The sequence below is a fragment of the Myotis yumanensis genome, unplaced genomic scaffold (assembly GCF_028538775.1).
Source record: "Myotis yumanensis isolate MYYU_CA2020_CCGP unplaced genomic scaffold, mMyoYum1.0.hap1 SCAF_20, whole genome shotgun sequence".
NCBI classification, from domain to species: Eukaryota; Metazoa; Chordata; class Mammalia; order Chiroptera; family Vespertilionidae; genus Myotis; species Myotis yumanensis.
Window position 1 is genome coordinate 7182506 of NW_027223771.1, and position 22734 is coordinate 7205239.

General features: G+C 60.2%; 1 protein-coding gene across 5 annotated transcripts in view; it reads right to left on the reverse strand.

Annotated features, from left to right (window-relative positions):
• The window catches only part of NTRK3 (neurotrophic receptor tyrosine kinase 3), a 215084-nt gene that overhangs the window by 179526 nt on the left and 12824 nt on the right, over positions 1 to 22734 (reverse strand). For all 5 annotated transcript variants that reach the window (XR_011469144.1, XM_070400435.1, XM_070400434.1 and 2 more), the window contains exon 3: positions 216 to 290. Coding sequence is in view for 4 of the 5 variants with exons in the window: in XM_070400435.1 (XP_070256536.1) it covers positions 216 to 290 (75 nt within the window). In the remaining variant the exon portion in view is untranslated. The remainder of the gene's footprint in view (positions 1 to 215; positions 291 to 22734) is intronic.

The following is a 22734-nucleotide window of genomic DNA, read 5'->3' on the forward strand; positions in this document are numbered from 1 at the left end:
TCCTGCAGGCCCAGTGCAATGTGGGAGCGTGAGGGGCCAGCCTTTCAAGCCCCCAAGTTCTCCGAGTGGGCGGTGCCCCCTCCAGTAACAGAGGAACCCCCGGAAGTGCAGACAGGGGCCTTGCAGGGCCCTCACCCGGCCCAGGAGGCAGACGGGCAGCCCCCCTCCCGCCTGTCCCCTGCCCCCCCACATCCCGGGGCCTGGCGCACACTCACAGCTTCTGCAGGCCCGTGTAGAGCTCCATGTCCACGGCGTTGAGTGTGTGCAGGCCGCGCCAGTTCTCTATGTGTCTGGGGAGGAAAAGCGGGGTCAGGTCAGCTGAGGGGCCGCAGACAGGCGCTGGCTCGAAGCCAGAGAGACCTGGGTGCAAATCCCAAGTGGGTCCCACACGGGCGGGGCCACCCCTGCCAGGCAGCTTTCAGGGGTTTGGATATGGACGATCCCAAGATGCCCCAGGAGTCCAGGCAGAGTCAATGCCCACACACCCTCCTTGGATGCGACGTTCCCATCAGTGGCCCCGAAGTGCAGGGAGGTGACAGCTCCCTGCAGGACACCCAGGCCCGAGAAGTGGCAGCCACCTTCCCCAGACGTCGCCTCCCTGCCCACCACCCATGGCCCTGCCATCTGCCGCCACGTGCAGCCAGAGCCAGGAAGGCTGCAGGCAGCGGCCGGGGCCGCGGGAAGCGTTTCAGGGCCGCGGTGACACGGTATGCAGGAGCCCGCCGTGTAGCACATTCTCTCGGGGCCCCTGCTGAGCAGCCAGACACACGGGCATCTGCTGGGGCCGTGGACCAGGTGGCCAGCTCAGAGTTAAAGTCCAAGGCCAAAGGCTTCTCTTGGAAGCTTGCAGCCACCGGCCGCTGACTTGACCTGGTGCCAGCAGGGTGGGGACCCAGCTCCATGTCTGATGAAGAGGAAGGCCTGCAGGAGGAGGACTTGTGCCAGCCCCGTCCCCACCAGCGTATCCGCCGGGCCATCGGCTCATGTAAACTACAAGCGGATCGCAGCGTTCCCGCGGACGCGCATCCATCCATCCATCCATCCATTCACGGGGCCCAGCTTCGGACGAGGAGCCAGGGGACCACTCGTGTGCACAGTCCCTCCAGAAGGAAGAGGGAAACTGTCCGAAAGGAGGCCACTCCCCCTGAGTCGCACGAACAGCACCCAGGTCTGGGGCAGATACGCCCACACCACACGTGGACCCTTCACACCCCTTGGGGATGGGCTAGGGCACAGGGAGGTATTAATGGCCACGTCCACAGAAAATACGACGTCCCCTTGTGCGAGAATAAACCTCGCCAGGCTTCCGTGCCAAAGTTTCCTACCTCCGGTTTGTCCTGAGCCAACATGGAAATGAATTGGCAACCTCCACGCACAGAAAAATTAGATGGCGCAGACTGTGTGACCCATATTTTAATTAAAAACATGTCATGTGGATATGTTTCAGTTGTTCACAGCGCCGAGGGCTGAGTCCTACGCGTAGAAACACCAGGGGCCTGAGGCTGCTGGGAAGGCCCAGAGAAGGGCCCAGCACCCTCACCTCACAGAACGTGCCCGGTCACCTGGGGACTCGGGAGGGACGGAAAAGTCCTTCCTCCGGCGGCAGGCCCAGCGTCCCTCCCCTCCACCGCGGCCCCTCCTCCCCCGTCAGGTCTCGGCGACCTCCATCACGTCTCACTGCTGTGCATGAGCTGCCTGGTAACCAGACTTTCCAGACAACTAACCTTCAGTGCAAAGCCTGTGTGAGCTCAGCCTCCTGCTGGTGTTTCTTTCTCGGCCCTAAAGTGCATTATGCACCTCCTGGACTTCTTAAGCGGGGCGGGCAGAAGGTGGCGTACGTACATTTTCTTTTTTTAAATATATTTTTATTTCAGAGAGGAAGGGAGAGGGAGAGAGAGAATCATGGATCGGCTGCCTCCTGCACGCCCCCCTCCTGGGGATCGAGCCCGCAAGCCGGGTATGTGCCCTGACCGGGAATCGAACCGTGACCTCCAGGTTCATAGGTCGACACTCAACCATGCTGGTTAGGCGTCATTTCTGGATGGTCCTGGGTGACCATAACCAACCTACCTAGTTTGCCGAACTGTGACACAGTGTCCCCCAAATGTGTGCCCACCTAAGACGGCCCCACCCCAAGCTGATTCCTGAAGCGAATGCTCCCTGCATCTGTGCTCAGTGGTGTTCTGGCTCTTTCCCTGCCATCAGGTTGTGGGCCATCACCCCCTTGAACACCTGCTGGAGGGCGCCTCCCCCTTCCAAGGCGCCTCAACCAGTCTGCTCTGCAGCCCCTGGGAGCACAGAGGTGAGGAGTGGGCACCCGGAGGGCGGGCTGACCTGGACGAGACCTCAGCTCTGAACTGAGAAGCCGCTGGGCCAGTGGCTCCAGCCCTCCTGTCCTCAGTTTACTCCTGGGAAACCCAGATGCTGTGAGGACTGGTGGAGGCGGTGCCCGTGCCCTCCCTCCAGGGTCGGTGCACAGCGCCAGCGCAGTGAACAGCTGGTTGCGTTACTGTGGCGGGAATTCTGTGTTCAGTGAGAATGAGGAGGAGCTGAACATGGATGTAAGGGGATATGAGGAGATTCTCACAAACGCATACACCCCCCCCCCACACACACACACACACGTAGGTAGGTCTGCCCTTGCTTCGCACCCCCTTTCTGATTGAGGTGCCAGAGAAGTGAAGTCTTCTGGGAGGGAGCGTCCTCACCCCCACGCCCTGGCAGCACCGCTAACACGCTGCCCCCAGGCCGGCCTTGGAGCTGCGCCCTGGCAGGAGGCAGTGGGAACCGGCGCTCCGCACATGGTTTTGTACATGAGCTTCTGCCCGCCCAACACACAGACTGAGCTTCGGGGAACAAGGCCGTGGACAGATGTCCCTTCTTTCCAGGCTGTCGTTCCCATCAGAGCTGAGGTGCCCAGCCCCTCCTCACCCGAATCCTGCTCTGGGACGGAGACCCGGACAGAAGGACGGAGTTGGTGCCTGGGGAAAGCAGCCTGGAATTCCACTTCCCAAATAACCAGTCACCAGCGGAAAGAGCACGCACGCACGCACGCAGAACATGCTGTGCATCTGACTTGGAAGCCTTGTGGGGCGATGAGGAAATTGATTTGTTATCCAGGCATATTATGTCTAGTGATCCAGACAGCAGCATTAGCTTTCAATTATCTGATATGTTTAGCATTGTAAACAAACCGTCCCGAGCAACAGCCCCGTGGAGCGCGGGCACCAAGGCAGCCGGGAAGCCACGCCGGACCGCACCAGCCCGGTCACCCGCGCTCCCTCGCTCCCTCGCTGAGGTGCCCAGAGCCTCCCTGAGTGGACAGCCCCAGCATGCCCACGCGTGAGCCACAGCTCCACCAGCACCTGCACGCCAGGACCACGCGAGCCGGTCCTCATCCGGGACCCCCGGGGCCGCAGAAAGGAACATCAGGTCGTGCAGCGGACAGATGGGAGCCGGCAACATCTGCGCGGCGTCCTGATCAAGTCCAGCGCATGTGCCAGGAGCAGGGGAGGTGTGTGCAAGCCCAGTGCCCTGTGGGGCTGAGGCTCGGTCTCCCCACAGGGACAAGGTCAGGGCACAGCCCTCAGATCCCCCACAGACAGAAGGCCTAACTTCCAGGGCGGCAATTCATCTGGGATTGGCCAGCGCGCTGGGGAGTCAGGCTGTCCGGCCCGGCCCTTCTGCCAGCACCTTCCCCTGGTTTCTGGGCCCGGCCACACTGGCCTGTGTTCTACTCTTGAAACAGACCAGGCTCGCCCTGGCCAGTTGTTCAGTGGTTAGAGCAATGGCCTGCAGACTGAAGGGTCCGGGTTCAATTCTGGTCAAGGGCATGTATCTCAGTTGTAAGCTTGATCCCGGCCCTGGTCAGGGCATGTGCAGGAGGCAACCAATCGATGTGTCTCTCTCACATCAATGTTTCCCTGTCTCTCCTCCTCCCTTCCACTCTCTCTAAAAATCTATGGAAAAATACCCTCAGGGGAGGATTAACAAAAATATATATATACTTGCTCCCAACCTGAACGTCCACGAAACACCTTCCCAGCTCCTGGTCATCCCTCCCATCTCACTCAAAGGTCACCTTCTCAGAGAAGCCTGCACGACCCCATGGGAGCCCCCCTCCAGCTGTGCTCTGGCACAAGCCCCTGTTTCTGTCCTTCACCGCCCTGACTAACCATCTGTAATTGCCTGATTGGATTATTTGATTCCGTGTTTGTCGTCAGTGTCTGCACTGGAACGATGATGCATGGCGACCGGGGCCGTATGTCTGGTCCACCACTCACTCATCTCCGATACGAGCAGCTGCCCTATCGGAGTTAAGTGCGCGCCACGCTCTAGCCCTGCATGGTCCTCCCCTGGTCCACCTGAGCAGCCCAGAGCCCTGGCCGGGCCCCACTGACACCTTGAACTTGGTATCAGGGAAGGGATGTGGCCCTGGGCACACCATTCAACATCCAATCAGGGAGTCGCAACGGGGAGGGGGGGGGGGGGGAAGCTGCCTTGCAAGGCCCATGGGCCAGAGCTCGTGTCAGGAGTAGGGAGGTGGCTGAGCAACAACCCATGAACCAGGAGGTCAGGGTTCGATTCCTAGTCAGGGTCCATGCCCGGGTTGTGGACTGCATCCCCAGTGAAGGGTGGGCAGGAGGCAGCCGATCAATGATTCTCTGTCATCATTGATGTTTCTCTCTCTCTCTCCCTCCCTTCCTCTCTGATATCAACTTTAAAAAAAGGCCGCGCTTGTGGGGTTGGAGTGATGAGGCCCGAACCACGTGGACCGTAAAGCCTCCAGCCCTACTAGCTGTCGCAGCCTTTGAAGCAGGAGAGGGAAGGGCTTTGATGAGGAGCAGAAGCAGCCTGAGGCAGGCGAGACCCGTTCTCCCCAGCGGCCTCGGCGGAGACCGTCCAGGCCCGAGCAGCTGGCCTGAAAGGGAGCCAACACGGCAAGCTCCGTGCCTAAGATCAGCCGGCCCCCGGGTCCCCAGAGTGCTGGCCTTCGGGTGGCCAATTTCCTGAGGAAAATATGAAATGGCCAGGCCACCCTTTACTGAATTATAAAGCACTTATCACTTCTTTAATCACTACCCGCCTGGAGCACGTAATTCACTCAACATGGAAGTTCCAGGAGCGAGCTGGTAAGTGAGCATTAAGCTCAAGTGCGTTGCGTAAAGCCGTACAGAGGCAATATTTTCCCCTATTAAACGGGTAGATTTCCTCATTGCGACTCTGCCTCTACTTAATGCGGGGAAAGTCGCTCCAAGGCCATTGTCACTGTCGGAGGGTCATTCCAGGTCACGGGCGGTGGGGGGGGGGCAGTCTTTGACTTTGCAGGACTAATTATCCTTGGAACCTGAGGGTGTCAGAGCGATTCGTCAAGGTGACTATGAGAGAGACAAGACCGCATCGGTGGTGCCTGGCGCTCCCTGCACAGCGAGCGGGACATGACGAAGCCACGGAGAAGAGCGAGGCCCCAGGACGGAGGAGGAATGCGGGCGGGCAGGGCTGGGAGGCTGCAGGGAGCGAGGCGGGGTCCCTCAGGGACATCAGCGCTGGGCTCACGGAGGCATTAAGGGGGGCACACTAGCATCAGCCTCGAAATCCCAGCCCTGGACTCCTGGGGGTTCCAAAGGGGCCAGTTAGGGGCCTGTGAGCCAGTCTTCCTCGATCCACGAAGGCAGAGCAGGGATTTTCCTTGCGAACCTTCCCTTGCTCCGCGTGGTGCGCAGTTCCCTTTCCTGGGCGATGGATGGTCTGTTCTCTTCCCCACACTCACCCTCCTGGAAGGCATTTCTCCTCACGTGCCTTCCATGGCTGCCTAATTGGAGACTAATTCCAGTTCCACGGCTCTGCCCTTGACGCCTCACCTCTCCCAGGCCCGAAGGTTGCACTCTCACAGCAGGCGTTCCCGGAGTCCTGGGACAGAGCAGCTCGCTCGTACCCTCGCTCCACCCCCACCACTACCCCACACCACCCCCCCACCCCCGAACTCTCCCAACTACCTCGGCGGAAACGTTACAGTCGGGACGGTCAGCAGATTGCAACTTAGTGCAGCACCAGTGGTTGGCGAGAGCTAACACAGAGTTCTGTCTTTACAAGGTGTCTGGGGTTGAGCAACAAAGAGATCAGTGATTGACTGGTGATGTCTGCCAGGGGCGCATCTGCAGAGTCACAGGTCAGTGCCATGTGTTAACCGCATCTGCCCGAGAGCCTTTCCGACACACCTGTCCCCGTCCCTGTCCCTGAACCTCTCGGATTCTAGCCCTACCAGTCACTTCTCCGTGATATTTCTAGACACTCCTTTCGTCTTTTCATTTCTGCAGCCCCTTCCTAACCCGTTCGAGACTCTGACGACTTTGAACAAGTGCCTGGCAGGCTCAGGAACCCCTGGGGGTGAAGAAAAGATTCCCCGGGCCAAACCGAAACGTCTTTACAGAAGCCATCCAGCCTGCGGGGAAGGCTGTGAGCGACAAGCACCACAATGTGAAGAGCCGCAGCCCCCCGAAGGCAGAGCGACTTCCCTCTGAGCCCCGAGTCCAGCCCATCCACCCCTGACCCGCTCCCCTGCCCTTTGGCTCGATCCAGACCGCAGCTGTCCTCCCTCTCCCTACCAGCCCCAGGGGCCCCGGGAATGCTGGGGGGCTGCACCCCTCCTTGGGGCTCTGATAGGCCACACCTGGCTCCCTCCCTCCACCAAGCGTTGCTCAGACCGCCCCACCCAGCCCCAGTCCTCCGCGGCCCAGCCCCACCCTCTAGTTCCGGGGAAGTTGTCCCTATGTGGCTGCTGAGGTAGGGACGGGACCTGTCACCTCTGTGTCCAGGCGTCATTTGCTTGGCGTCCTGGGGAGAGCGTACATTCCAAAACATACTTCATAATGGCCCCAAGGCCATTAGCATAACTATTACAGGATGTTGTTCTCTTTCATTGTTACTGTTAGTCTCTCACTGTGCCTAACTTCTAAATTAAACTTTATCATAGGAATGTATGAATAGCAAAAAGCATCGTATATGTGTGTGTGTGTGTGTGTGTGTGTGTGTGTGTATGGTTTCAGTACTATCGGGGTTTCAGCATCCACTGGGGGTAAGGGGGACCTGCGGTACACCAGGCTGGAATTTGCAAATATCCTTGCATTTGAGGCGGGTCCAGGTCCAGGGATTAGCATCCCCAAACACCTCCGAGGGCTCCTCACCTGCTGAGGGAGCCCCTCTTGGCCTTCCCTGCTGACCTCCAGGTCCTCTGTAATTAAAGTCCCCCAGTGGGGCGGCGGGGCGCTGCTCTTCACCACCCGTGCCTCAGCAGCCGTGCTGGGTTCTTCCCGCCTCCCTTCCCCGCCATCCCATCCCCCGCTGCCCTGTTCTCTCCCGCAGTCACTCACCTCCTCTCCCAGCAGCTGACCTGCACCTTCTGAAATCATAGTTGGCGGCGATGACAGAGGCTCATTCTCTACAGCAGAACCTCAGAGACCCAGAGCGAGTCAGTGCTTCCAACAGCCATCGGCGCTCTCGGCCTCCTCTGCACTGCTGTTCGGGGGAGTTAAGGCTAAAGGTGCCCTTTTATGCCAAGCGACTCATTCATGCTCACTGTCAAGGTGTGGCCAGCCGGGCCCCGACCTGCCCCTAGAAGTCCTCCAGGGCCACCTCTGTCCCTGGTGCCGCCCCCTCCTCAGCATGCGCTGTGCACATGCTCCTCCTGAGCGGAGGGTCCCGGCCAGGTGAGCGTCCATGTCTCAGTGTGGCTACCAGCCGCAGGTCCCTCCTGTCCCACGGGCCTGGTCTCAGCACGAAGGTGAGAGACGGAACCTCCAAGGCCCAAACCCAAGACGGTGAAGACAGAGACTAGCCTTCCTGGTCCCGCCGGAAGCACGCATGCAGATGGCGAGCGGGAAAACACTCAGGCGGGGGCCGGGTGAGACCCTGCAGGCCTTCCGGGGCTGGCGCTACGGGACCCCTACTCCGTCCTGTGACTGGTCACAGGCGGATGTGCTGAGCCAGGGCCTGGGGTCCTAAATGGCGGGTCGGCTGCCTGCTGCGGACATGAGAAAGGTGTGTGCGCGGAGAACAGGCCAATCCGAACGCATGTTGTCTGCCACTGGCGGGTGCCCCTCGGAAGGCCCCCCGGGAGCAGCCAGGACAAGGTACCAGCGTCCAATCAGGAAAATGGAGCCCACACACTATACTTGACCGAGGAAACTGCTGGGCAAACCAGAGCTCTGTTGGAATTGATGAAAAACCACGCAGAACCACCCAGAGATTAGCAACAGCAGGAAGCCAGGGGCCAGAGGGATGGAAGGCGGAGGTGGTGGAGGCCTGAAGCTCAGGGTCACAGCCACTGGCGGAGGGAGCTGACAGCGGGCACTGCTCAGTGGGAGCGGGAGCTGCGCGGACAGACAGCCATCGCTGTAAGGACTTGCCAACACCCAGAATCAGACCCAGACCCAGAAATCCCTCTAAGTTCATCCCAGTCAAGTTCATGAGACAGCCCAGGCCTGCCCTCACAGCAGCCAGTATCGTTATTTGTTTGCAGATGGAGCGTGAAGTTCATCCTGAGACTGTGGCCAATGACTTGCCTTTGACCGAAGAGTGGGCACCGGGGCCAGGTGCCGTCTCCGATGAATGGCAGCTTTGCGAGAGACGCACGGAGCAGTGAGCGAGGAGGGAGACACCCTCCCGAGGCCGGGGCAGCCAGAGCTTTCGCAGACCCCAGGACCTCATTTTCATTCCAGTGCGTCTGTACATCCCACTCACTTTTGTTATTTCAATGCAATGTTTTCTCTTATTGAGATAAAATCCACATCACATTCAAATTATCCTTGAAAGTGTACCATTTAGTGGCATTTAGCACGGCTTCTATCTACCTCCAAAACATTCTCCTCGCCCCAAAATGAAACCATTGAGCAGTCACCCCCTCAGCCGACCTTGCTTTCCCTGTGGGTTTACCTAATTCCGATATTTCATGTGAACAGAGTCACACGTATGTGCTGTGTCTGCCTTACTTCACCCGGCATAATGTGCTTGAGGGTCACCCATGTTGTAGCAGGTGTCAGAAAGGCATTCTTCGTGTGGCTGAGCACTAACTATCCCATTGTAGATATACCGCATGCTGTTTAACCATCCAACAGCTGCTGAACATCTGGGCCGCTTCCACCACTGGCTATTTTAAACGGCGCCGCTATGAGCACTCATTGTTTGAATACCTATTTTCAATTTGAGGGGACTATACCCCAGAGTTCCACCCATGTTTAAAGGATTTGGGAGAACATACATGTAAGTATGTAAATAATCAGACTCTTCTTAAAATGGAGCAAAGGAGTATCTGTTCCCAGGAATCCAAGAGGAACTAATCCCCACATCAGGCTCTGAACTGAGCCGTGGGTGTCCTGGCAGCTGAGGTGAAAAGTGAAACAGATGATGTCGTTTGTGGAGATAAACATTCAATCCAGAAAGGCATCCGTAACAGGGAACCTGGTATAAAGAAGTGCACATCGCGTTGTGGAAAACATTCTATTTCTGCAAGAGATGGCAACGTTCTCCAAATGAGTGGCTTTGTTTTTCTTTCTAATCAGCTATATAACATGGATCGTGAACACATTTACTGTAATTCAGTCAAGTCAACTTTGTAAGATAAAGCTAACAATGTACGGCCCCCGCACACGGCCTTCTCAACGCTCCACTGAACGCATGACCCAAACGTGCGGGAGCCCGAAGGAAGAACGGACGGCGTGGCCCCGACCCTCCAACAGCTCGCTCCCTCGTCTCCGGTTTCCCTCCCGCAGGCGGGTGACGCCATACTTTACGCTGCTGGTGACGGGAGAGCCTTCGGCTTACCCGAGGCATGCAGGGGGGAGCGTGTGCAGCTGCGGGCTCACAGCGGCCTCTGTGTCGGCGCAGCCTCCCACCAACAACGTTACTACTGGGACCAGCCTGGCTGCTCGCTGCCCTGGCCGCCCCGTCTCCCGCATTCAGTTCTTCACTCTGTGTGCACGTCATTTACTCAGCCCCCCCCTACACACACACACACACACTCACACACACACTCACACACTCACACACACACTCATACACTCACACACTCGGTGGTAAATGCTGCCTCCCACGATGCTGAGGCCGGGAGGGAGCCCCTGGGTGAGAACTCCCGAGGGTCAAAGGCAGCTCTCTGCAGAGAGAGGCTGAGGCCAGGCCGGGATGAAAGGTGGGGAAGGAGAGGCCTGGGGAATTCCAGAGAGAGAGGCCAGGAAACTGAGGCGCTGAGGCGCAATGCACGCAGGGGCAGGCTGCCGGAACCTGCTGTCGGTTGGTTGCCTCGGGGGAAGGGATGCCCTGGTTGAGGCGTCCACAGAACACGGCCCGAGGGGAAGTAAACAGGCCTTGGCTGCACGGGTGCTGCTGGAGACAGACCCGGCCTTGAACCCTGCCTCGGCCTCTTCCCAGCTGGGGACCGGCGCGCCTTGCCGGGTGCTGCTGAGCCTGGATGCCCGCTGCGGGACCAGAGCACATGCCTGCTGACAGCACTGCTCCGAGGATTAGCGGCGGATCTTGCTAAGCAGCTGACGCGTAGAAGGCAGTCAGTAGTGGCCACGCAAAGAGGTCTGAGATCCACCACTGAGCTGTCAGCCAAGCCCCACGTACCTACTCGCAGGCTCACAGCTGCGGGACCTGGGTCCCTGGGAGGTGGCCCCCAGGCCATGTGTGACTGCGTCTGTGTGCCCTGCACCTGCACCAGACCTTGATGACTTCCCCGCCAGCATTGGCCCTGTGTCTGCTCCCTGCACAGGGGACTTGATTTCACATCAATTTCACCCCTGAGGGCTGAGAGACGCTAGGGTGCCCGGGGCCTCCTCATTCGCACCTAAACCCTCCTGCGTGTAAGCCCAGCGGTGCCCATCCAGGCCTTTCTCTGTCCCAGCGGCAAGGACGAGGATTACTGAAGGGGGCATGAGACCCGCACATGGTCCCTCACAACACAGCCTGGAGGGCAGGCCCTAGCAACGGCCCTAGCAACAGTGACAGGAGACGACCTCTTAGACACAAGCCGAAGGAAATACGTAAACAACATGGACCATGTGCGGACGAGGGGTGGAGGAGAGCCAGCAGTGCCCCCGGGGGCCGGACGCCATGTGCCTGGGCACAGACCGACACCCATTAGCCAAGTCCAACTTCTCAACATCCAAGCAAAGAAACCAACGGGAAAGGGACGGGGGAATCCATTTAACTGGTAGCAAACTCAGCTCAGTCCTCTCCAGCCAGCTGTGTGGCTGCTGGGATACAACTGGGCTGCGTGCTCCCTGACACAGGAGGCGGAGCCAAGAGGAGAAGCCAGGATTGCAGAGGCCACAGGAAAGCCACAAATAAAAGCCCAGCTTGTCCCACCAAGAGGGACAACTGGGACCTCAGAGACCCGTGGGCCAGCCCTCAGTGGCACCTGCTGGAAAAAAACAATGCCACCTGGCCCAGCCAGTGTGGCTCAATGGTTGAATGTCAACCTATGAACCAGGAGGTGACAGTTCGATTACCGGTCGATGCCGGGGTTGCAGGCTTGACCCCCAGTGTGGGGCGTGCAGGAGGCAGCCGATCAGTGACTCTCTCATCACTGATGTTTCTGTCTCTCTCTCCTTCTCCCTTCCTCTCTGAATCAATAAAAATATGTCTTTAAAAAAACTGCCAGCGATGAGCAGCACAGGTGGCAGTTCAGATCCAGGCCCTGCGGCTTCGTAGCTGCGTGACGCTGGGCAGGCACCTCGCTTTTCCGTGCCTCGGATCTGAGAAGCGGGGAGAGCGGCCCCGTGTGTTACTGAGGATAAGATGTGATCAGAGATGGGAAGTGGCCCAACCCCGCAGGGCGATGGGGAAATGCTGGGGGCAGGGCGGCCCTCTCCAGGCAGGCCCGGAGCCCGCCCATCCCTTGGACCACCCGTTCCCTGGACCACCCATTCCTACTCACGGCCACACAGGCAGCTGCCGACGCCCTCCCAGCTGGAGCAGGAACGAGCCAGAGGGAGTCGGGCCCTGGACTCCCTGCTCCCACCCGACAGTCCGAGACGACGCATGCGTAGGAAATGACCATGCAGAGGACCCCAGAGGCCCACCTGTTGGGGATCTGAACCCTAGAGGCACAGTGGGAGCTCCTGGGGGACCTGCAGGAACCTGGTTCCTGGGCCAGACTCGGACCCCAGGGTCACACTCGAGGGACGGGCGCTTCTCACAGGCCCTCCTGGTGCACAGCCAAGGCTGGGGATCGCGTCCAACCTTTTCATTTTACAAATGAGGCAACTGTTGCTGATGGACTTAATGCTGATTAATTTCAGTGACTCTTCCCCCAGTTGTAAGCAACATGGGCTCCTTGTGGGAAGTTTGGAAAAAATGAAAAGATCTCAAGAAAATTAAAGCCACTCATCATGGCGGCTCGCAGCGATAGCCACCCTGGGCGCTGGGGGCGTGTCCTCCCTCTTCATTCCGGGCAGAGAGCGCGCGACGGTGCACAAGCCGAGCCCTTGCTTCCCTTCCTTATATTTTATCTTAAGTGTCTGGTGTTGTCATTACAAATTCATAAGAGAAAATCAATAAAGATGAAGAACCTGAGAGGTTTAAACACAGTAAATACACAAGGTAAAGAGCCAGTAACCTCCCAGGGCAAGGCCGGGACCCAGGTGGCCGATCCTGGAGCCGCTCACTCCTTCACCCAGGAGCTCGCCAGGCCCCCACGTGCACGTCCGAACGGGAGTCCAGGGCAGGAGGAAGCCGCTCCGAGGCAGCCCCAGGAGGGGTGAACGGGAGGCAGGGGTGGGAGGAAGGGGGGGGGGGTCTGGTTCCATGGCTAAGACGGCAACCCAGGGAGCCAGATTACAAACAAACATAAACTAATGCCTCAGCTGTCAGGACCGATTAGGCTGCACAATAGAAAAATTACAGGGCCGTTTGGGCCCGACAATGTAAGATTAATTTATCAATACGGCGACGTGACACTGGAGAGATAACACCCTGAGTCAGGGCTGCGCACGGGCCTTCTCTGCAGCGGGCAGGCTGCCTCGGAGCAGGAGCCGGAGAGCAGGCCCGAGGCGGTCGGGACGGAGGGCCGTGGCGAGGCGGCTGGGACTGGGTCTGACGGGCACTCTGTCCCACAGGCACAGGCACGGCTCCTAGGGCCCAACTAACAGGGTCAGGCGCCCCCCCAGCCCCCGTGTGGCCGGCACACAGTAGGTGCTCACACCTCACAGGCCCCTGAGGCAGGTGCCGGGATGATGCCCGTTCTACAGCGGGCAGGTGGCAGCCCCAGGACGCAAACCCACGAGGCTGCGGTCAGGAGCCGCATCTTGTGCAGGCGGTTTAAGGTGCATGCGCACGCGCACACTCCACTTTGCACAGAACTCACTGTCACGCTGCCATGAAATGACCCGTGACGCCCATTTCATGGGGGACCAAGGCAGGGACCGAGCGCGCCGACGGCCCGCGATGCTCAGGCTGCCGGCTGTTAGCCTGGCCACGTAAACCGCATCGCTGTGAACCACACGCGGCACCTGGATGCACAGACTGCTTCCTGGAGGGAACGGCTCTAGTCGGTCCTAATCCACAGCCCAAGTGCCCACTTCCCAGAGCCAGGAGCCGGGGGCAGTGCACCTGGAGCTTCCCCGACACTCGGAAAGCCAAGGGCCATTGGCACCGCAGACAGGAAGCTGAGGCCCAGCGACACGGAGGCCTTGCTGACGTCCCACAGCTGGGCAGCCGCCGAGAGAGCTAAAGGATCGCCGTGGGGCCAACGGAACCCTTGGGGACGGCGGGCGGTCTCACACCCTGCACCCCGCGCCCTTCAGCTCCCACAGGAAGTGGGTGAGGAGGGAGGACCGGAGGCGGAGGCTGGCAGGAGGTGGCGGGCAGGGCTGCGGGCAGGAGGCAGCTGGGCCTCACGGAAGGCAGATGGCAGCAGCTGCGGCTGGAGCCCTCCCAGCACACGGCCCAGAGCAGACAGTGACCTTCCCAGAAGCAGCAGAGTGTACTGTCCTTGGCCAGCTGGCCCGGGCACGGTGGCACACGAAGGCCACCCAGGAGGACTCAGCGCCCTGTGCTGCCCAGGGTGAGAGGCAGGGTGTGGGGGGCAGCTAGTCCCAGCTGGGCCCTCCCGTGTCACCGCTCCCTGCCACCCGGAGCCCTGCCCAGCCACGTGCTCGAGGCAGAGGGCTGCACCAGGGACAGAGGGCGCAGGCATGGGCAGCAAGGCGGGCTCCAGGCACCGTGTAAGGAGGCAGTCACCACTCACTGCTCCATACCGGACCCACCCATCCCGTGTCCCCATCCCCCCTCCAGTGAAACAGGCAGAGTAGCTGTTTGGGCCCTGGGAGCAGTGCATGGACCGTGCCCGGCAAGAGCTGCTGGTACCGAGTCAGCGCTGATATGAACTATCGCTGCCGCGATGAATGGGGCGGGGGGGAGGAGACAGGAAGTTAGGGCGGTGCGGGGGGTGAAGGATGGAGACAGGCAGTGCCCCTCGGGCAGAGGACCCAGGGGACGAGCAACGACGTGGCAGCGGAGGTGGACCTGGGCACAGGATGGGGCACCGTCTACTCCGGGGAGCAGGGGGTTCACAGGACACGGGCAGCACCCACAGAGCCAGGAGGGCCCAGACTGCACCCTCCCAGAAGCGAAGCCCATGGAACTCATCGACATGAACAGGGGACGCGCCTGTGGCGGCCCGTCAACGTCACAGCCAACCACGACCAGCGGAGGGGCCCCATGGGAGGACCAACTCCTGCCACTGCACGGCCTTCCTGTCACCTGGCCGGGACGGCCCTCCTCCCGCCGCAAGGCCCAGGCGGGCTGCACAGGAGCTGGGACAACGCCAAGATGACACCGCTGATGACCTTGAGGGGTCACTGCCTCCCTAGGAGGCCCCTGAGGACTGATCCTGGCACCAGGGAGGCAGCAGGGGCGTGTGGGAGCCCCCACACCCCGGCCCCAGCGGGGTCTGCAGGAGGCGCTGGGAATGAAACTAGCCCTGGGGGGCAGAGCTGCAGCCTTTGCTTCCAAAAGCTGACTATTTTAATATCGTTTGCTTTTTCCCCCTATAATTATCTCTACTTTATTCTCTTTGTATTCAGTGAAGTTGCTTTTTTGTTGGGTTGGGGTTTGTGTGTTTTTTTCCATGTAAATGCCAACAAGAAAGAGGGAGTCTTTCACGGGGTGTGTGCAGGGGAGAGGGTGAGGCAAGGGAAAAGCACAGGGAAGGAATCTCAAGATAAAGTGAAAGGGGACCCCCCCCAAAGAAACCCCAATGAATCCTGCACCCACGGGGTCTCCAATCTGGGTCTGACATGGGCTCAAGCAGACGTGGCTTTGCTTCTGGGTGGGGAGCTGGGCTGCACCCTCTGCCTGGCCCTACAGAGACTGACAGTCAAGGCCACGGAGGCCCCTCCCCTCAGCCTCCCTCCCCGACCCCAGGATGCTGCAGGCGGCCCAGCAAGTACAGATGAATGAAGTGTGAGGACAGGAGTCAGAGGTGGAGAAGGGGGGGTGGGGGGGAGAAGCAGGAGCTGGGCCGGGGCAGCGGCGTGGGAAGGCCCCTCCCGGCATCTCTGCTATCAGTCAGCCACAGTCCCATCAGAAAGCTGGGCAGGTTATCAGGAGCAGACGGCACTCCCACTCCCCTCTTCTCACAGCCAGACATTTTCCAGGTCCTGAGCCCCCCAGGAAATGCAGGGACTCCTGAGGGCTGGTACAGAGCACCCCTAGAAGCCGGGGGGCAGGGGTCCTCACATGGGGCCCTTCCACTGGTCGTGGTTGGCTGTGAGGCTGACGGGCCGCCACAGCGGGCGTCCAGCAGCGTGCTGCCAGCCCCTCGCCACAGCCCTTGTACGGAGTACCATTTCCCCTTTCACAGATGAACACACGGAGGCTCGCAGGGGTCTTTGCCGTCACTAACCCACCTGGAGTTCACCTCGCCTCGCCCTCCTCTCGCAGAGAGCGGGTCCCTTTCCTCCTGTTCCAGCCCCAGCATCGTGCGAATGCAAGGTGGGGCCAGGCGCCAGTCTCTCCAACGCCACAGGCCCTGTTTCTGCCCTGGCCCCTGCCTCCTGCGGGCTCCCCGTCCACGGCTCCTCCCCTTCTGCCCATGAGCACGTCCAGGTCTCCCCATCCTTACAAAGAATGTGTTGGCTTCCCACCAGCCTGAACCTGCGTCCTCGGTGCCAAGCCCTTGGAGGAAGCTCTGTATTTTCTCTTCTCTGGCCTGTTGCTCCCCCCACGTCCACCCACCCTCTCCCTCGGCCATGGACTTGGCTGACCACTCCCTCGTCCTAGAGGCTGGTCCCCTGGAGGGAGCACTGGCATCCTCCTCACCTCCTGCCTCCACATGGACCCGCCAGGTCCTCCTGGCGCTCAGCCCTTCCTCCTGTCCGCTCAGCTCTGGGCACGGAACTCACAAACCTCCAGGCTGGTGCTTATGCCCAAGGCCAGCCTGGAACTCCAGCCCTGGGCAGACGGACACTCCCGGATGTCCAAGCCGACCAAACCCGATGTGTGAGGCCAGATGCACCCCTTCCTCTCCTCCCCTGCCCACCCCCACCCCCCCCACTCCGGATCTGCCCAATCTCCTGCAATCACTCCCCTCTCCCAGGCTCCTCGCTGGAAGCGCCTCTCAGACTCCCTGGGTGCCCCCTCGGCCCTAACCCTGCCAGTGTGACCTCCGTGCCATTTCCCTCTCCCGTGAGCTCACCCCCCTGCCCTCCTCCTCACTCTGACCTTCACCCCTCCGTCCGGAGACGATGCTCCCCACCCCACGTGCCTACGATCCATCTCCCACTGCCACCAGCTCAGTCATCACGTCACCCCCACTGCCCGGCCGGGGCCCTGGGACAGGAAGAAAACACCCCATCCCGAGAGCTTAGGCAACTGCTTGCCCTCACCCCCGCTTCCTCTCGTCCAGGGTGCCCACCCCCCATGTCTTCGCTGACTCCCCCCACCCCAGGAAGCCCACAGCACAGTCCCCAGCCCCTGCACCCCCTCAGTGAGCACACACCACGCGCTGACTAGTCCTCATCTCTGGGCCTTTAACGATGCGGGAAGGGCCAGGTCCGCCGGCTGGTGCCTGACCGCCCTGGTCCGAGGGCACGGAGCCTGTCCGCAGAGCCCTCCTGGCGGCACCGAGTTCTCAGAGCCGCTGTGCCCTGTGCTCCAACCCCAGAACTGCCCACGACAGCCAGGCAGGGCACCCACAGAGCGTGGGTTTCCCCAGCTCCCTGCGGCTGAGTGACTTGTCCATCTCCCACTTGTTGCTATTTCTAGCTTTTCCTTCACAACATACTTATTACTTTTAAAGGCCAATGGAGTTCCTGTAGGTAAAGCTGTCTTCCCAAACCTTCAGAGACTCCAAACCGAGAAAGTCCAGCGGCCTCAGCCCAGCACCGGGCCCTCCCCTCCCAAGGCCATCCCCCGGCCGTGTCCCCCCAGGGCCCCTGCCCTGTCCTCCGGGCGCTGGAGCAAGCACTTCCTCTCGGCCTGGGCATCTGTCCTCGCTGCACCTCCAGCCTGAAGTGCCCCCTGCCCCTCCCCCATGCAGACCTGTCCCCCAGCTCCCTTAAGCCCAGCCCAGCCCTCTGCTCCGTCCTGTACCTGCTGTCACCTCCACCTTCCCCTGCCCATCATGGCCAGCCCAGCCGGCCCCCTGTCCTGGGTTAGGACCCGCTCCCAGGCCGCCCCTAGCTCTGGGCGCAGGTGCAGGCCAGCCAGGCTGCCCCCACCTCTCCCGCCCCTGCCCTTCCCCCAACCCAGAGCAAAAGTTTGACTAAAGCTCAGTGTCTCTGCTTTTATAAATCTCTGCGTTTTAATGATGGCTTCAAGGCTGAGGGGAGAGAGGACCATTAAACTCACTGAATAAGTTAATGGGGCAGAGAGAATCTATCTCGGAGCCACCCCAGGCTATTTTCCTCTGGAGCTAAAGCCTGAATAAGCAAAAAGGAAAAATTAAAGCCGGAGCGAGCACCGCCGATAAATAACCCCGCGTAATCTGCCCGCACCCGGGACTCCGTCTGCGGGAGCTGCAGCACAGAGCCCTGAACACCCGGTCCGCACGGAGCTCCCGAGCCCTCCCTCCCAGCCTGGCAGAGCCATGGCGGCTCCTCTCCGGGCTGCGGCCCCTAGACGTCACGGTGAGAAGCTGGGTCCCACAAACCTTAGCACAGGAAACAGGCATCCCCAGAGGAAGACCCCAAGGCCCGCCAACCCCCCAACTGTGGGGACCCCTTCCAGATGGCCTCCTGTCCCCTGCTGTCAGCTGCCCACACGCCTGCGGCTCCACTCCCCCTGCACAAATGGACCACAGATCTACAGCTCGGGGTTTCTCCTGCCTGGACAGCACCGCCTCTTCAGAAATCTCTCCTCTTCCCCTCTCTTCCTCCTCCTCCTCCTGCTCCTCCTCCTGATCCTTCTCCCCCTCCTTCCCGCCCCCCACACCCCGATCCTCCTCCCCGACCTCCCCGCTCCCCTGGGCCCATTTCCCTGCTTCTCCAAGGAGAACCTGGGCCTCCTGCGGACAAACCCGGGCCGCAAGGCAGAGCTCCTGTTGGTAAAGGCTGCGTCCCACTAGACAGGTGTTTACTCTTTAATATTTAAACATGATAATTAAATCTCTGAATAAACAGATACACTTTAGCAGGTGGCCCTCCTGAGTCAGAGGTGCTTTCTGCCACCGTGCACCTCGGGCCCTGCAGCGGGGACCAGGCCTCCCTCATGGGCCGGGGACACCAGGCCAGGCAGCCTGGACTTCCGGCCGCGGGGTGATGGACACACCCCAGTCCAACCTCCTGTGCCCTCTGGGCCCCGGGGCTCCCTCCCAGCTCCTGAACGCCAACACCCGCTCCCCATCCACATGTTCATTCATCCGCGCGTTGGCCCAGCACTGACTTAGCCAGGCAGAGGCTGAGCCTGGAAGACAAGGTCAACAGGACTGACCCCGAGCCCCAACCAGACTCGCAGCGAACTCAGGAGGAGGCAGCTGCCGGGCCTGGTCCCTCCCGGCTTCCGGGGCAGAATGAACTCCTTCTGCTCCTCAAAGGTCCTCCTGCTGCCGGCTCCCTTCCTTCTCCTGGAGCATGGCAGCCGCAGGCAGGACCAGCTCACACTGCCCCACCCTTGTAACAAGACCAGGAAGTAACCCTTCTGAGCCCTAAACTCTCCCCCTTGGAACCAAAGCACCAGAACCTGAAGGTCGGAAGCTTCCAGAGCGAACGGTCCGTGGCCCAGCGAGGTCTGGTGCTGAAACCCCTACCATCTCGCCAGGAGCCCGGGATGGGAACACAGACTGGAGCCCTGCTTCCCGCTGCCTTGCCGGTTGTCCTCGCAGTAAAAGCTTCTTTCTTTCCTCAAGCCGGTCCCTGGCACTGGCTCCCATGCATGTGGGGCGGGAGCCCTGTGCTTGCTGGGAGCAGCAGCCTCCCCCGCGTCTGCCCCGACGTGGCCAACGCCTGCTCATCCTCGGGGACCTGCTCGGAGGCCGCCCTGGGGGAGCGCCTCCCAGGGAGCCCCACCCGCCGTGTGCACCCATCACTTCAGATGTCAACAGAATCATCTCCTGCTCAGAAGGAAAGCCTTCCGGCCTCCTTGTTCCCCAGGATTGAAGTCCCCCCGCCCCACGGCCTGCAAGGCCTGCTGACCTCTCACCTCTCAACCTCACCGCCTTGCACACCCCACTCCACCCCCCAAACTCTCCCACCCGCCCCTCCTCAGAGGTGCTGTGTTGCTGGAAACCTCTACCTCCAACTCCCGAACCGAAGCTCCGCCTCTTCCTCACTGTCAGCGGACACCTGGCCTGGTACCTCCTCCCAGAGCCTCCCCCCACCCCTGGCCCAGCCCCACATGGAGCAGACCCACCTCCAGCCAGTCTCCCTGTCGCCCCTGGGCTTCCTTCCTTCGTGGGACCGAGTGAGTCACATAAACCCTACCCATCTCCACCACTGAGGCCCGGCCTGAAACTTCACCATCTCGCGCATCGTGACATCCCCACAGGAAGGAACAGCCCCATCTGTGGCTCTCGGGGGCAGGTCCAGGCCGGCTCAGCACAGCCCCAGACTGTGGAGGAATAAGTGGGCGCGCTGGTCTGGGGCCTCCCTGCACCCGTGTCTGAGCAATCCACAAGCAGGGGGAGCTGAGGATTCGGGCTGCTGTCTGGCATTCGTCTGTCTGTCCGTCCACTGCCCATGGGACGCAGCCCAGAGCCCTGAGAGGGGCCGCGTGACCAGGGTGGATGGAGAAGTTGGAGAAAGCAGCCCAGCCCAGGCCAGAGAGCACCTGCCCCGGGCCCTGCCTGACCCCTGCTGGGAGCACCACCTGCCACCTGCCCTGATGTCACGGTGCCAGAGAGAACAGGGGGCCCAGGGACCAGGATGTCCTTGGGCTGGGGACACAGAGGTGCCCTGAGAAGCCAGCGCCTGCTTTCCTGCCTGCTCAGCCTGGCCTGGGCAAGGCTCAGCGTCACAGCGGAAACCCCGAGGGCTTTGAGTCAGCCAGTCCGAGCTCTGCCACCTCCCACCCGTGACCTTGAGCAAGTGGCATGGCCCCTGTGCCTGTCAGCTTCCCCCTCTGCAGGACAGTTACAGCAGGACCCGCGTCTGCACAGGAGGCCTGTGCATGGGCCTACCTCACCCAGGTGCCTCCGGACCAGGCCTGGCGTGCCAACGGGTGCAGCCACTTTGGCAAAAGACCTGGCGGTGTTTTGTAAGGTTAGTTAAGAATGCGTCCCACAGCTCACAGGCCAGCCAAGCAGGTGCGCCCCCGGCACCCACAGTTGGAGGCACTAAAGCCTGAATGAAACTAAGCTCTGATGGACTCCCGCGGGTGTCTGCCCCCGGGAAGTCAGAGAAAGACTCCAATTTCAGCCGATGTGCAAATCGTTTTGTCTTCTGATTCTTATGAGCTGAACTGTCTCTCCCCCCGGCCCCACCCCAAATATTCCTGAGCCCAGTGCCTGCGAATGGGACTGCACTGAGGCAGGGTCTTCACAGCGAGAGGGAGAGTGAAGTCAGGGGGGTCGGCCCTGAGCAGTATGACTGGTGACATTGTAAGCAGGACGAGGACACAGACACGCACCGAGGAATGCCCGCGTGAGGAGGGGCAGGAGGCCGCCGCCCATAAGCCCAGGAGAGCAGCAGCCAGCCTGGTCGCACCTTGACCTTGGACTTGCAGCCCCCAGAACCGACAGGGACCCACGTCTGCTGTTTAGGCCGCGGTGACTGCGGCGTTTTGTGACGGGAGCCCCTAGCCAACTAGCACAATGACTTAACGTGGTTTTTATTTTTTCAATTGCAAATCTGAAGGGTATGATCATCTTTTGATTGCTTAAGGCTAACGTTTCATTTTAGTGGAGAAAAACAAAGGGTTCTATACGAACGCCTTATTTCCCCAACACCCGGCATGAACGCACAGTTCCACTTTGTCATAAGCTGGGATCTCGCAGAAAAAGAGAAGGAACAGACGCAGATAAAGGCCGGTGCTTCTTCCTGATGGCCGCCCCCGCCTCCCCGGGGCGACCATGAAATTGCTTTGTATCCAGACCATGATTTTATCTTTTTACTATATATCTGTGTCCATAAACAATGCATTATATTTGTCACTGTGTTTTTTAAACTACACATATAATATGTCATCCTGAAACTTGCTTTTCCGTTATCAGCACCATGTTTTTAAAATACAGCCGTGTTACTACACAGACAAGTTACATCGTAACTGCCGCACACCCTCCTGCGACCCACCCGGTTCCCTGTCCCTTCCTCTCCCGGGAGTGTGAGCTGGTCCCAGCCGCTTGTGCACATTGCAAAGGGCATGGGGCCGTGGGCACTGCAGCCGGCCTGGGTCTGAGCCCGAACCATGCCCTTCGCACTGCGGCCTGGGGCAGGCCCTTTCGTCCTTTGGATTCAATTTCCTCTTCTGGTCTGTGAAGCGAGAGCCACCCTTCCTATCCTATGACCCGATTAGATGAGATGCTACATAAACTTCCTGGGCCACAGTATGTGCTCAGTGAACAGCAGCCGCCGTCACTCTGCTCCGGAGACTGGGAAGCTAGAACAGTCGTGACACGTGGGCCTGGACAACAAAGAGCACCTCAGAGGTGGGGCTGGGGTGACAGGGAGGGCCCTGGTGAGCAGAGAGAAGGCCCGGGGGCTTCTGGGCAGGGAACCAAGACTCAAGGTGGAAGCCCGGCAGGTATAGCTCAGTGGTTGAGCATCCACCTAGGAACCAGGAGGTCAGGGTTCCATTCCAGGTCAGGGCACGTGCCCAGGTTGCGAACTCGATCCAGTAGGGGGCGTGCAGGAGGCAGCCAATCCATGATTCTCGCTCATCATTGAGGTTTCTATCCCTCCCTCTCCCTTCCTCTCTGAAGTCAGTGAAAATTTAAAAAGTAATTAATAATAAAAAAGACGAAGGGTGGAAATGCCTGGGAAGGTGTCCGTGTGGCTGGGGCAGAGGATTCCCACGGGGGATGCAGGGCGGCGAGACTCCAGAGAGAGGCCCACAGCAGGCGAGGGCGGGGACGAGCCTGATGCTAAGGAGCTGGTGCGACACACAGCACGTGGGCGGAACTCTAGAAGCTCTCCCTGGACTGAGGCGCTGACTGTCAGGGACGCAGGTGAGGACAGGCACCGGGAGGGCGCAGGCTGGAGCCCCAAGAGCAGAGACACCTGACCAGAATCCAGGCCACAGCAGCCCTGAGCCAGTGACGGGCAGAGGAGGGCAGGCAGCCCAGCAAGCCCCTGGGATGGGCCA